Source organism: Chrysemys picta, chromosome 22, assembly GCF_011386835.1.
Source record: "Chrysemys picta bellii isolate R12L10 chromosome 22, ASM1138683v2, whole genome shotgun sequence".
In the NCBI taxonomy this organism is placed as follows: Eukaryota; Metazoa; Chordata; order Testudines; family Emydidae; genus Chrysemys; species Chrysemys picta.
This window is the reverse complement of record NC_088812.1, coordinates 2,897,558-2,908,570: the sequence shown is the minus strand read 5'-3', so window position 1 is coordinate 2,908,570 and position 11,013 is coordinate 2,897,558. Positions and strand designations below refer to the sequence as shown.

Here is an 11,013-nt window from a genome sequence, read left to right as displayed (position 1 = left end):
CAGGAGGAAGAGACAGACAGTTGAGTAGCCATATGTAGGGAAGGACTAGGATGGGCCAATAGGCCCTGTCTGGCTGTGGAGTCTGCAGGCCTGGCATGCACCTGTGGACCCTGGAGGGGGTGGGGATGAGGGATCAGCTTCATTTGTGGCATCCCCATCCCTTCCTGGGATGCTGCTGAAGGCTCTCGGAGGAGTTAATGAGCCTCATGGGGGGGAGATGAGGTGGGAGGGGTTACAGACATTGTCCCCTCCTCCACCACTACCACCACCAGGCCTGTGCAGAGGACTAGAGAATGGGAATACAGATCTATACCCACTGAGCCCCTCTGCTCCGGGGGAGAGGATAGGGCCAGCTACAGATCTCCACCCCTCAGGATAGGTGCGGACCTCAGGGAGTCTGCTGGATCCCGACGGGGCTGGGGGTGGGGAACCAGAGCTCAGTCCACAAAGTGGCGTGTTTTGCACCCCTGCTGCCATGTGGCGTTCTTGACATGGCTGCATTTTGCGGGGCACTGGATGGGTGTCTCACGCACTCCCTGTGTTGTGCCATGGTGGTTTTTATTGCCAGGCTGCCTGGGTTGCAGTCATGATGCAGCCACATTAAAGGGGGAGCAGCCTGACAGTGATCCTCAAAAGAGGGACACGCCCCCGACCTGGCAGGACTCCTCTTCAACCCAGTCCCTATCTCAGCTGCCCCCCACCGCCCATTCTCAATGGGACTGATTTTCCGGTCGCGTTTGGTCACAGCCGCCAAGCCGTTTGTCCCTCTAGCCACCCTGTACATGGCACCTCCCATTGGCCGGATGGGGGTCACATGATCGTTCCCCGCAGGATACAATATGGCGCCGCCCATGTAGCTGCTTCTGGAAGGCGTGGAGGGAAGGCTGAGTTTGCTGCGCTTTCTGGGTGAGGGAAGCCTGGAGTGTTAATGAGGGGAAGGGGATACTCTGCCCCTCACCCCAGGGAGGGCCCCGTGGGCTCAGGATTTATTTAGCTTTTTTGGGAGGGTATCTCACATTTCAGCTCTCAAATCCTCAGTCTGGGGGACATGTGGGGATTATTCTCCCCTTTCCTCCTCCTCTGAGTTATCCTGCACGAGGCTCAAAACCTGGCATCGGCTCCTTAAACAGGGTCCCCTCCCATTCCTCCCCCCACGTTAATTCTGAGGGATTGAGGCCCTCTGGTCCTTCAAGCAGTTTGAGCTGTCTCCCAGAAAACGTCAGGCGGGGGGGATGTCTTGCAGTTTCATTGTAAGTCTCATGATACTTGGTGGCTTGTCCGTCTCCTTCTCTCCCCCCCCCCCCCCAAAAAAAAAAACCAACCTTGGCTCCTTGTCTCATCTGACTACATGAGAATCTCAAGCTTTTGTTTAAGGAAAAATAACCATCTACCCTTTATTAGGGTTGCTACCTCTGAAGTACACACAAAAAAACCCCAAACCCACCCTGTGGTATCTGAACTGTTTCAGCTGGGAAGCTATTGCAAAAAAAGGGACAATCCTGGGGAACCCCAATGGCACCCATGCCAGAAATCAAATAAAAAGAACCCCATGTGTTATTTCAAAGAAATCGGATGACTTTAAGCCAACCTTGTAACGTCTTTCATTGTGATGACTAATTTTTGGATGTGTGGGGCTGACAATGCTGTTGTATTGCAGTAACACTTAGGAGTCCAAGCCATGGAGCAGGGTCCTGTTTTGTGAGGTGCTGTATGGGCACAAAACAAAAAGATGCCCTGTCTTACAGAACTCATGAGCTAAGGGTTTGTCTATACGCTGTTTTTGCACTGATTTTTTTTTCTATGTAGGTAGTTAAATCATTGCCACATCTTCTTGCGGCTGTGGTTTTAGTAGTATAAAGATGTGCTGGTAAATTTACCAAATCAAGCTCTGCTGATCTCAAAACCTTTATAGGGTAGTGCTGCATCCACTCCAGATTGTTGCAGCAATGTAACTAGATCAGTTTTCCCACAAAACGCAGATAATAGCACTTCCTTCCCTCACAGTGGTCGTGAGTAGAAAGACGTTAAAGATTGGGCAGTGCTTGGGTACTACAGGAATGAGAGCTACAGAAGTAGCGTTTGCATGCTCATTGGCAAAGCCATTTCGTTGTCCTAATTCAAATTCCTCCTTAACTCTCCTTTGCCATGAGGGCTACAAAAACACTTGGCAATGGCTGATGTACAGAGACCGCTGCTCATCACACTTACTGATATGGTTTCCTTTTGCTCCCCTGTCTACAGCCATCTGTTGCCTCTTCTTATATTTAGATTGCAGGCGCTTTGGGGCAAGGCCTGTCTTTGTTCTGGGACTGAACACTGTGAGGCTGTGGCCTGTGACTCTTAGATGCGACTGTAATACACCGAATAACATACAGTGCCTAGTGCACTACCACAATACAACCTGTAGTAAGAGCGTAGTTTATAAAGCATTTGGGGATCCTTCAGGGACTATTTCTCTCTTGTATTCTGGAGACAGCTGTGACACAAGATGTTCTGATGAAAGCTGAGTTCGCTCTACTGGCTTGGTTTATGAGACGCTGCATCCGGCAGCCGGGCAGAACTGTAACAACTGGAAGGGGCCGGAGATTCCCGCCACCCAAAGATCTGCCAGCCAGAAAGCTCTGTCCTTCCAAGGACATGGAGGGGCAATGCCCACAGGAAGCCAATGGCTCCCATCCAGAGCAGAGTGAGGAGCGGCTGCCTACATCTGACCTAGCGATGGATGCTGGGAGCTGCGCTGGCCCCGTGCAAACTGGGGAGACGGTGATTGCGGAGGGGAAAGCGAAGATCATCTTCCCCAGTGCCAACGAAGTGTTCTACAACCCCGTGCAAGAGTTTAACCGAGACCTGACGTAAGTACAAGTAAGAGGAGGGCCTGGAGCTGTTTATCTTAGGTACTTATCTGGCCCCCATCACGGTAATATATGAGCACTTTGCAACCCTCCTGTGAGGCTGGGCAGGGCTATTATCCCATTGTACAGATGGGGAAATCGAGACCCAGGTTCACCCAGGCAGTCTGTGGCAGAGCACGGAATTGAACCCAGGTCTCCAAAACACCACCGTTCTTCTCCTATTAGACCATACCTCTCTAGTGCCAAGCACCTGCTGTGAGGGCGAGGGGGGGCGGGGGATTAACGTGTCTCCAATCAGGGCCCCCCAAATCCAGTCACTTTTGAAATCAGGGCTAACAAGACAATAGAGAGAATTGCTTGGAAAAACTGCGCAGGAACATGAGTCCGCCAGGGGACGTGACCTAGATCTGAGCCTTAATGGGCACTAAGGCCTGTGTGTGTCTCTCTCTCTCTCTGACCTTCCGCCTCAGGTGTGCCGTGATCACAGAATTCATTCGCCTTCAGCTTTCAGCCAAGGGGATTCAGAGTAAGTGGAAATGTCTGTGTCTCCCTCTCGAATATCCCCCGCCCCAATGCAGTGAGCAGGATGGTTAACTTCGTACGACCCTCACTAGCACCCTAGCTTTCAAAGCCAGTCGGGACCCCTGTGACCCTCTGGCCTCCTGTCCCACTTCCGCCTTGAGCCCAGTGCAGCAGGACCAGGGGATGCCAGGCGCTCGGCTCTGGTTCTCCGTTATTCCCTTTCTGCGCTGCTTGCGGGTGGGAATTTTAAGCTGCTTCTGTGGGCTCCCTATTTGAGCTCCACAGGGGCCTCCTTAGGCCGAAGCTGAAGCTATGCTTCTCCCTATCGCCCCTAGGGTGCAGGGACTAGCCAGAGTCCAGGACACTGGCATAGCGGGCAGATCGGGGTGTGGCCAGAGGCTGGGAACAGGGATAGTTCAGGGCCTTAATGTTAGGGCCCCCAGCACAGAGGGGCATCCCGTCCTCCCCCTCCTCCCCCACCCCAAACTGCAAGGCCTCTTTGCGCACCAGAGCTAAAGGCCCACCCAGAGATGCTGCCCAGATCTGTGGCGGTGCTGGAGTGGGAAGGGGCGGGGGGGACGGCTGACACCCTCGCATCCACCCCGCTCTGTCTCTTACAGTTGCCGTCCCAGGAGAGGAGAAGGTGGAGAAGGTGGTTGTGGATCTTTCCGAAGGGGAGGAGGCTGGGTCGGAACCAGCGCCCGACGAGGAGGGGGCAGCGCGGGCAGTGGCAGCAGTGGGAGAAGTGTGCAAGGTGCATATAAACCTAGCGCTACCTTTCCCGTAGCACCAGGGCCCCCGTCTTGCCAGGCACTGCCCAGAGAGAGAAACGGTCCCTGCCTCGAGGAGTTCACGGGCCAAAGAGACCAGCCGATCTCTCTTTGGGTAGGATGGGTGGGTTCCCCTAAATCGCTCCCCCCAGCGGTGGCCCTCCCACACCCTCTGGGTCTGAAGCAGGATGTGGGGAGGGGAGATTCTCCCTTGACCAGCCCGCCCCCAGTTCTTAAGGAGGATCCGAACCCTCTCCCTATTTAAGCTGCAGCTTTATGCTGCCTTCATCCACGGCACTGCAACCCGTCTTGGTGCGAGGAAGCTCTGGGCAGGTCTGCGCTGGCCCCTCCAGCTCGGTGGGCGCGCAGGGTCTTGCTAACCTTGCCCGGGAATTGGAGTTTGGCATGCAGGTGGATGGAGAAACTTCCTAATCCCGAGCTGACCACTGGGCTCCAGGCATCAGTGTCTGGACACGAGTCTCCAATGTGCTAACGCACGTAACCCACGTGATGGCTGGGCCGCGGGCAGAGGTGGATGAGCCTGCTTCAGCCGTGGCTAACCGACCTGGGGCTTGTGCTGTTGGATCCAGAGGTCCCGGGTTCGATTCCCCGCTGATCGCTGACCCCGGGCGTGTGGGCTTCGGCTGAGATGTGGTCCCTTCCCCCCCGCGCAGGAAGGAGTGCGGATCTTGGAGGCCTTGGCCGCCTCGGGGCTCCGCTCCATCCGCTTTGCCAAGGAGGTGCCTGGCCTCCGGGCCGTGGTGGCCAACGATTTCTCCTCCAAAGCCGTCGAGCTCATGGCGAGGAACGTCCAGTTCAATGGAGTCGGGCACCTGGTGACGTCGAGCTTGGCCGATGCCAGGTAAAGCTGGGGGGAGAGGGGGATGGGCCGCTCTGGCATCATGTGCACTGAGCGGGTTGGCCTGAGCTTCCCGATCGAGACGGCCCAGAAGCAGGAGGGCGAATGGCCTTGTACCTGGAGGATTTGGGGGGGGGGAATGGGACTAGTTGGCTCTGGTGAGGGGAATCTGGCAAAATCCCCAAGTGGCTGGTTAGCAGGTAGCGACTCCTGTACCGAATGGGGTGGGTGGGTTCGCGAGACAGGCCTCCAGCGGCCACGATGGCTAACAACTACCCGCTCCTGTTGGCAGAGAGGTGGGGCGGAAGCTGTTCGGGGCAGAGATTGTCTTTGGGTTCTGTCTCTGTACAACACCAGGGGGCCCTGGGCCGCCACTGGGCACTTCGGTGCTACCGTAATACACTTAGTAAATAACAAGCCAGGGAGACTGTGCCCTATAAGGGGGTCTCAGTGCAGGGGCTGGGGGAGGGGCTGTGTGGGTGGGGGGCTTGGTGGATAAGAGCCCTCGGATATCCTAAGCTGCGAACTGGCCCCGCAGACCCCCCTGCTCAGCGTCTGTCCCCGTCCCGCCTGCAGGATGTTGATGTATCAGCAGAAGGCGGAGAAGCATCCGTTCGACATCATCGACCTGGATCCGTACGGCAGCCCTGCCACCTTCCTGGACGCCGCCGTGCAGGCGGTGAGTGAAGGAGGTGAGTGGGGTGGGGGGCAGCACCAGGGCTGCTGGCGCTGCGAGCTTCCTTACAGCAGTGACTTGCCACATTTGCAAGCTTCCACGGATGCCTTGGCTGTAGGATCTGGTGGGTTAGAGCACGGTGGTCAGGAATCCGCACTCCTGGTTCCATCTGTCCCAGGGGCAGATCACTTCCCTCCTCCACCTCTGAAGCGAGGACCCCACCGGCTATCCCAGGCTCTGAACTCTGGGTGGAGACGCAGCTAGGCTGGGTTGTCCAATCCTAGAGCAGGTGAGGCTGGTGGCTGGGGGAAGAATCCTCCACTGACCGTCCCTGGGATGTCCCCCTTGCAGGCCTGCTGTGCGTGACCTGCACCGACATGGCAGTGATGGCCGGGAACAGCGGGGAGACATGTTACAGCAAGTACGGAGCCATGTCCATCAAGGGCAAGTTCTGCCACGAGATGGTGAGTGGGGGCGGGGCCTCTGCCTCCATGCCCCGCCCCGTCCACCTGCCTGCCCCCTAGAGCAGTGGTTCTCAAACCTTCGCAACCTGAGGACCCTCATTTTGATTTAAAATTTTTCATGGACCCCCAAGCCGGCTTCTAATTTTCCCCAGGGGTGTGCAACCCCCACTCCACCCCTTCCCCCAAGGCCCTACCCCTGCCCCTCCTCTTCTCCACCCGCTCCCCCAAGCACACCCCATCCCTACTCCTCACCCTCCCTCCCAGCGCCTCCTGCACACTGTTGAACAGCTGTTCCGCGGTAGGCGCTGGGAGGGAGAGCGAGGAGTCGATCAGTGGGGCCAGCGGCCCCGGCCGTGACTCGCTGCCCCCCAGTTTGAGAACCGCTGCCCCAGAGGGAAGGGGAGCTCAGCCTGCTCCCTGGCCCATTTAGTCCTGGGGCCCTACTTGCGATGCTGGTCCTGCTAGGGCTGGGCTGAGACCTGGCGCACGCGTGTCCCAGCAGAGCTGGGCGTGGGAATCCGGCCCAGTATTGGAAGGGGAGCGTGGGCCCCAGACCCAGGCCGCACCCCAGCACTCCACCTCTCCCCGCTCCCGCCTCGCGGGCAGATCCTTGAGCCCGGCTCTGCAGCGCCCGTTTCCACGCGCAGGCCCTGCGGATCATCTTGCACAGCCTGGACCTGCGAGCCAACTGCTACCAGCGCTACATCGTGCCGCTGCTGGCGGTCAGCGCCGACTTCTACATCCGGGTCTTCGTGCGGGTCTTCACCGGCCAGGCCACCGTGAAAGCCTCTGCCAGGTGAGCCGGGCTCTGCAGGCGGGCGTTTCATCCTGGGGCGCCGGCCAGAACTGGGCCAAGCAGCTCACCCTGCTCTCCACAGCGCCCCCTGCTGGAGAGGCCAGGAGTGGAGTAGCCAGGAGCTCCCCCTCCCCCCAGCCCTGCAGCGCCCCCTGCTGGCATCCCCCCCCTGCTTGCTGTTCATTGAATCGCCTCCTGTCTCTGCAGCAAACAGGCCCTGGTGTATAACTGTGTGGGCTGCGGGACGCACCACTTCCAGAGACTCGGCAAGATGACCAGCCACGGGAGCAAGTAGGGGGCTCCGGGTTCTCCACCTCACCCCGGGACAGGGGCTGACTCCAATTCCTGGCCCTGGAGAGCCGCGGGCGGGGACCTGTCCTCGGACCTAGTGCCCACTGGATGGGAGAATCCAGTGCTGGAGATGCAGAATGGATGGGGAGAGTGGAGAGGGGATGACTGGTCCCTGGAGGGGGGCCTGGCCTGGGAGAGCTGGGGGGTGGAGCTGGACTAAGATCTCAGGTTAGGACAGTGGGGTTGGATGGGCGCTCGGGGGGGTTGGATGGGCGCTCGGGGGTGTTGGAGGGGGGCTGGGCTGGAGGGGCGCAGCTGGGGAAGGGGCTCTACCCCATTAGATCTCTAATCACCCTTCTGATTGATTCAGTTTTAAATACTCGGCTGCCTCTGGCCCCCCAGTGGGCCCCTCCTGTGAGCACTGCCACCAGCGGCACCAGGTGAGCCCCCCGCTCCCCCGGTGCACCCCGCTCCCGTACGGCCGGGCACGCTGCCCTTACCTGCTGTTCTCTCCCCCAGCTGGGTGGCCCCATGTGGGCAGAGCCCCTCCACGACCCAGCTTTTGTCCAGAGGGTCCTGTCGGCCTTGGGGAGCAACCCGGGACGGTTCGGGACACAGGATCGGATCCAGGGGGTGCTCAGCATGGTGACCGAGGTGAGGGGCCAATGGGGCAGCACCCCCCGGGGAACAAGCGGCATAGGGCAGAAGGGCCCTGCTGGGGAATCGGGTTGTCTTTTGGGTCTGAGTTGGGGAGCATCGGGGAGGGTGGGGGCGTGGTCAGTTGGGTTTCTGGGGGCGGAGCCTGTGCTGATCCACCGTGTTCCCCTCTGGCCAGGAGCTGAGCGACGTCCCGTTGTACTACACCCTCGACTGCCTGAGCAGTACCATCCACTGCAACACCCCCTCCCTGCTGCAGTTCAGGTACTCTGGGCGTTACGGGACCGGCCCCAGGTGCCGGGCGTGGGGCAGAGCCAGGGGCAGCCCCTATCCCAAGGAGCTTCTGCTCCAAACACCCCTGGAGTGGGTGGGGAACTGAGGCACAGAGCCAGGAGGGGACCCGCCCCCAGGAGAGCGGGGGCAGAGAGCCAGACCGGGCCCCCCCTCGACTGGGACACGCTACCTCTAAGGTCGGGATTGGAAGCAGCACATTTTTCCCCCAGGGGAAGAGCATCCCCCCGCTCCACTTACCACTAGGGAGTGCTGGGGAGAGCGCCCCCTCCTGAGCTGCCCCCACCTCGGAGAGCCCCGGGGCCCGCAGGCAGCAGAGGGTTCCCACTCCACCATGGCCTGAGGGCTCCCCTCCGGTTCCAGATCCGCCCTCCTCCACGCCGGCTACCGCGTGTCGCTCTCCCACGCCTGCAAGAACGCCATCAAGACGGACGCGCCGCCCTCCGTCCTCTGGGACATCATGAGATGCTGGGTGAGTGGGGTCGGGGGGACTTAGCGTTCCTCATCCCCCCCTGCCCCAAACAGGTCACAGCTGATGGGGTGCCTGGCTGGCTGTGAGGCTAGTTAAGGTAGTGGGGGGAGGCAGGGTTTGGGAGACCGGGAGGGAGGGGGGACCTATCTGTTGCGGCTCAGGATTGAGGGCCACCGGCTGAACTATGTGTGGAGGGAGTCCAGGGCTGCGGGGAGGGGAAGTCAAGGAAAAAAATGACTTGATCTCTCTCCCCAGGAGAGACTCCATCCTGTGAAGAGAGAGCGACTCTCGGACACCAGCCCAGCCTTCCACATCCTCTCCGTGGAGCCCACGTACGGCCTGGGTGTTCGAAGGGAATCAGGCCCGCACCTGGCGCACTGCCATCTTTGCTGGTGGGAGGCAGTGTGGCCTAGTGGGGAGAACGCTGGACCAGCACTTGAGACCCTTGGGTTCTAGGCCTGGCTCTGCCACTGGCCTTCAGTGTGGGTGGGGTCATGTCCTCCCGTGCCTCAGTTTCCCCATTTGTAAAACAGTGGTACTGAGGCTGACCTTCTGTGAGCTCGCTGGGGAAGAGACAGGGATGGTCTCGGGGAGGGATGGGGGGCTGGTATAGCCTCTCCAGGGCCCTGCCCCTGTTGTGCAGAGGTTCTGGGAGGCTGCCAAACCCTGCTGCTTCAGGGCAATGCAGCTGTCTAAGGTGGATTAAAGAGGAACTTTTCCCTGCAGGTGTGCTGAGCAGCTGGGAGACACGGGGCTAGCCTGGCTTTGAGCCCAGTGGCCCCCAGCCCTCTGGTCTGAGCCAGAGCAGCAGGGGGTGTGTGTGTGAGGAATACCAGGCTAGATGGGCCCATGGGGCTGATCCACTCTCCCCGCCCCCCCAGGCTGCTCCGGAAGCACGCCTGGCAAAGCACTCAGCCATCTGTCTCCCTCTCCTCCATGCCCCAGGCTGCAGGCATCCTTCACCGTCCGCGAGGACGCCAACCCCAAATCCAGGAAGCAGGGTCTGAAACGATTCCAGGAGAATCCCGAAGCGTATTGGGGCCCTAAAGCCAGAGCGAAAGCAGGGTAAGGGGGGCCAATGGACTGGGCCAAGATTGAGCGGGGAGGGTGTGTGTGTGCGCGCGCTCAGATGCAGGACTCCTGGGTTCTATTCCTGGCTGTGTGGGGTGAGTGGGCCAGTCACTCCCTGCCTCAGTTTCCCCACTGTAAAGTGGGGCTAGGGCTGGTTGGAGACTTCACGCGTGTGCAAAGTGCATCTGTGACAGCTGCAGGGATGCCTAGTGGGGAGGAGTTAACGCTAGGGGCGGCTGTTCTACCTTGACTCCAACTCCAGACCAGGACGACTCTGGATACAGATCAGAGCAAGGTCCCACCTCTGTGTGGCTACTACCCAGCCAGACTGGTAGCCCTTTCCTGCTTCTATTTGGTCTCTTCAAAGCCTCCAGCCCCTGTGGATACGTGAACGCTCCTCGGGGCCTGCTGTTATACAGCTGCCATGCTCCACCCCAGAGCCAGCTGCTGTCACTCCTGGCTGTAGCTGAGCAAACTCCACTGCTGGGGGGTGAAGCTAACCCTGGGGGCTGGGCTGAGCTCACAGCCCTCCTCACCCAGCCCCCTCCTGCCTTTCCAGGGGCGGCATTTCCACCTCCCTGCAGGACAAGCGGAAGCTGCATCAGAACAAGCGGAAGGAGAGAGCGGAGGACGGGGGCCACTTGAAAAACATCCCCTGCAAAAGGCTCAAGGAGGTGAGGACTGGCTGGGGGGGCTGTGAATCTGGGGGAGGGAGCGGGGGTCAGAGGCGTGGCAGCTCCTGGCCCCGGTGTGGCTGTAATACCCCATAACCCTGACTGTAGCTTCTCTCCCTCTGCTAGGGGAGCGGCGCGGGGGCTGAGAAGTGCTGTCCCTCCCCTGAACCGGCCCCAGAGCCCGTGAAGACAGACAGCCCCCCCCAGTAGCCCAGCCCCCGGCAGGAACAGAGGCTACGGGGCTTTATTTTTTAGTTCGGTGAAGGTGCAAGCGCTTTGTTTTAAGACTGATGGTCTCCGTGCGGCCGGCCATTAAAACAAGGGTGTCTCCTTTTTATGTACAAGCCCAGACTTGTGTCATGCTTCTGTGTGGGGCACGCAGGGGGGAGCTCAGCCCCCTCCCCACCACTTCCCAAAGCAGGCACTGAGGGGAAGGCAGGGCTGTGCCCTGAGCCCCCCAGCCTCGGGCGGAGGAAGGGTCCCCTAACCACAGCCCGGCTGGATGCCAGGCAGGATGGTGGAGCTGCTCTGCCTCTGTTTCCCCACCGGCAATTGATCAGGCATGTGGGGGGGGAGTTGGGACTCCTGGGTTCTACGCGCAGCTCTGCCCCTGCCCTG

At 59.7% G+C, this 11,013-nt stretch overlaps 1 protein-coding gene across 3 annotated transcripts; it reads left to right on the top strand.

The window, feature by feature from the left end:
• The first annotated feature begins 777 nt into the window (after positions 1–777).
• Positions 778–10,739, top strand: TRMT1 (tRNA methyltransferase 1). 3 transcript variants are annotated; one of them, XM_005310643.5, is made up of 17 exons: positions 778–906; positions 2,477–2,852; positions 3,323–3,378; positions 3,995–4,128; positions 4,819–5,006; positions 5,580–5,695; positions 6,031–6,143; positions 6,791–6,939; positions 7,147–7,230; positions 7,601–7,670; positions 7,750–7,884; positions 8,066–8,151; positions 8,542–8,650; positions 8,906–8,982; positions 9,596–9,715; positions 10,281–10,395; positions 10,522–10,739. In XM_005310643.5, exons 2-17 carry the CDS (start codon positions 2,497–2,499, stop codon positions 10,603–10,605), a joined length of 1,992 nt encoding a protein of 663 aa, XP_005310700.2. In that variant the 5' UTR covers positions 778–906; positions 2,477–2,496; the 3' UTR covers positions 10,606–10,739. The 3 variants fall into 3 exon arrangements, with proteins under 3 accessions (XP_005310700.2, XP_065432476.1, XP_065432475.1); XM_065576404.1 differs by having other exon boundaries at positions 823–906; positions 2,473–2,852; XM_065576403.1 differs by lacking the exon at positions 778–906 and adding an exon at positions 1,218–1,250 and having other exon boundaries at positions 2,473–2,852.
• Positions 10,740–11,013: the final 274 nt, after the last annotated feature.

Bases quoted from the DNA above. Each gene is read 5' to 3' on its own strand.
- TRMT1 (XM_065576403.1), top strand. The intron at 2,853-3,322 runs GTAAGTACAAGT...CTTCCGCCTCAG, and splicing joins GAGTTTAACCGAGACCTGAC to GTGTGCCGTGATCACAGAAT. The intron at 7,885-8,065 runs GTGAGGGGCCAA...CCCTCTGGCCAG, and splicing joins TGCTCAGCATGGTGACCGAG to GAGCTGAGCGACGTCCCGTT.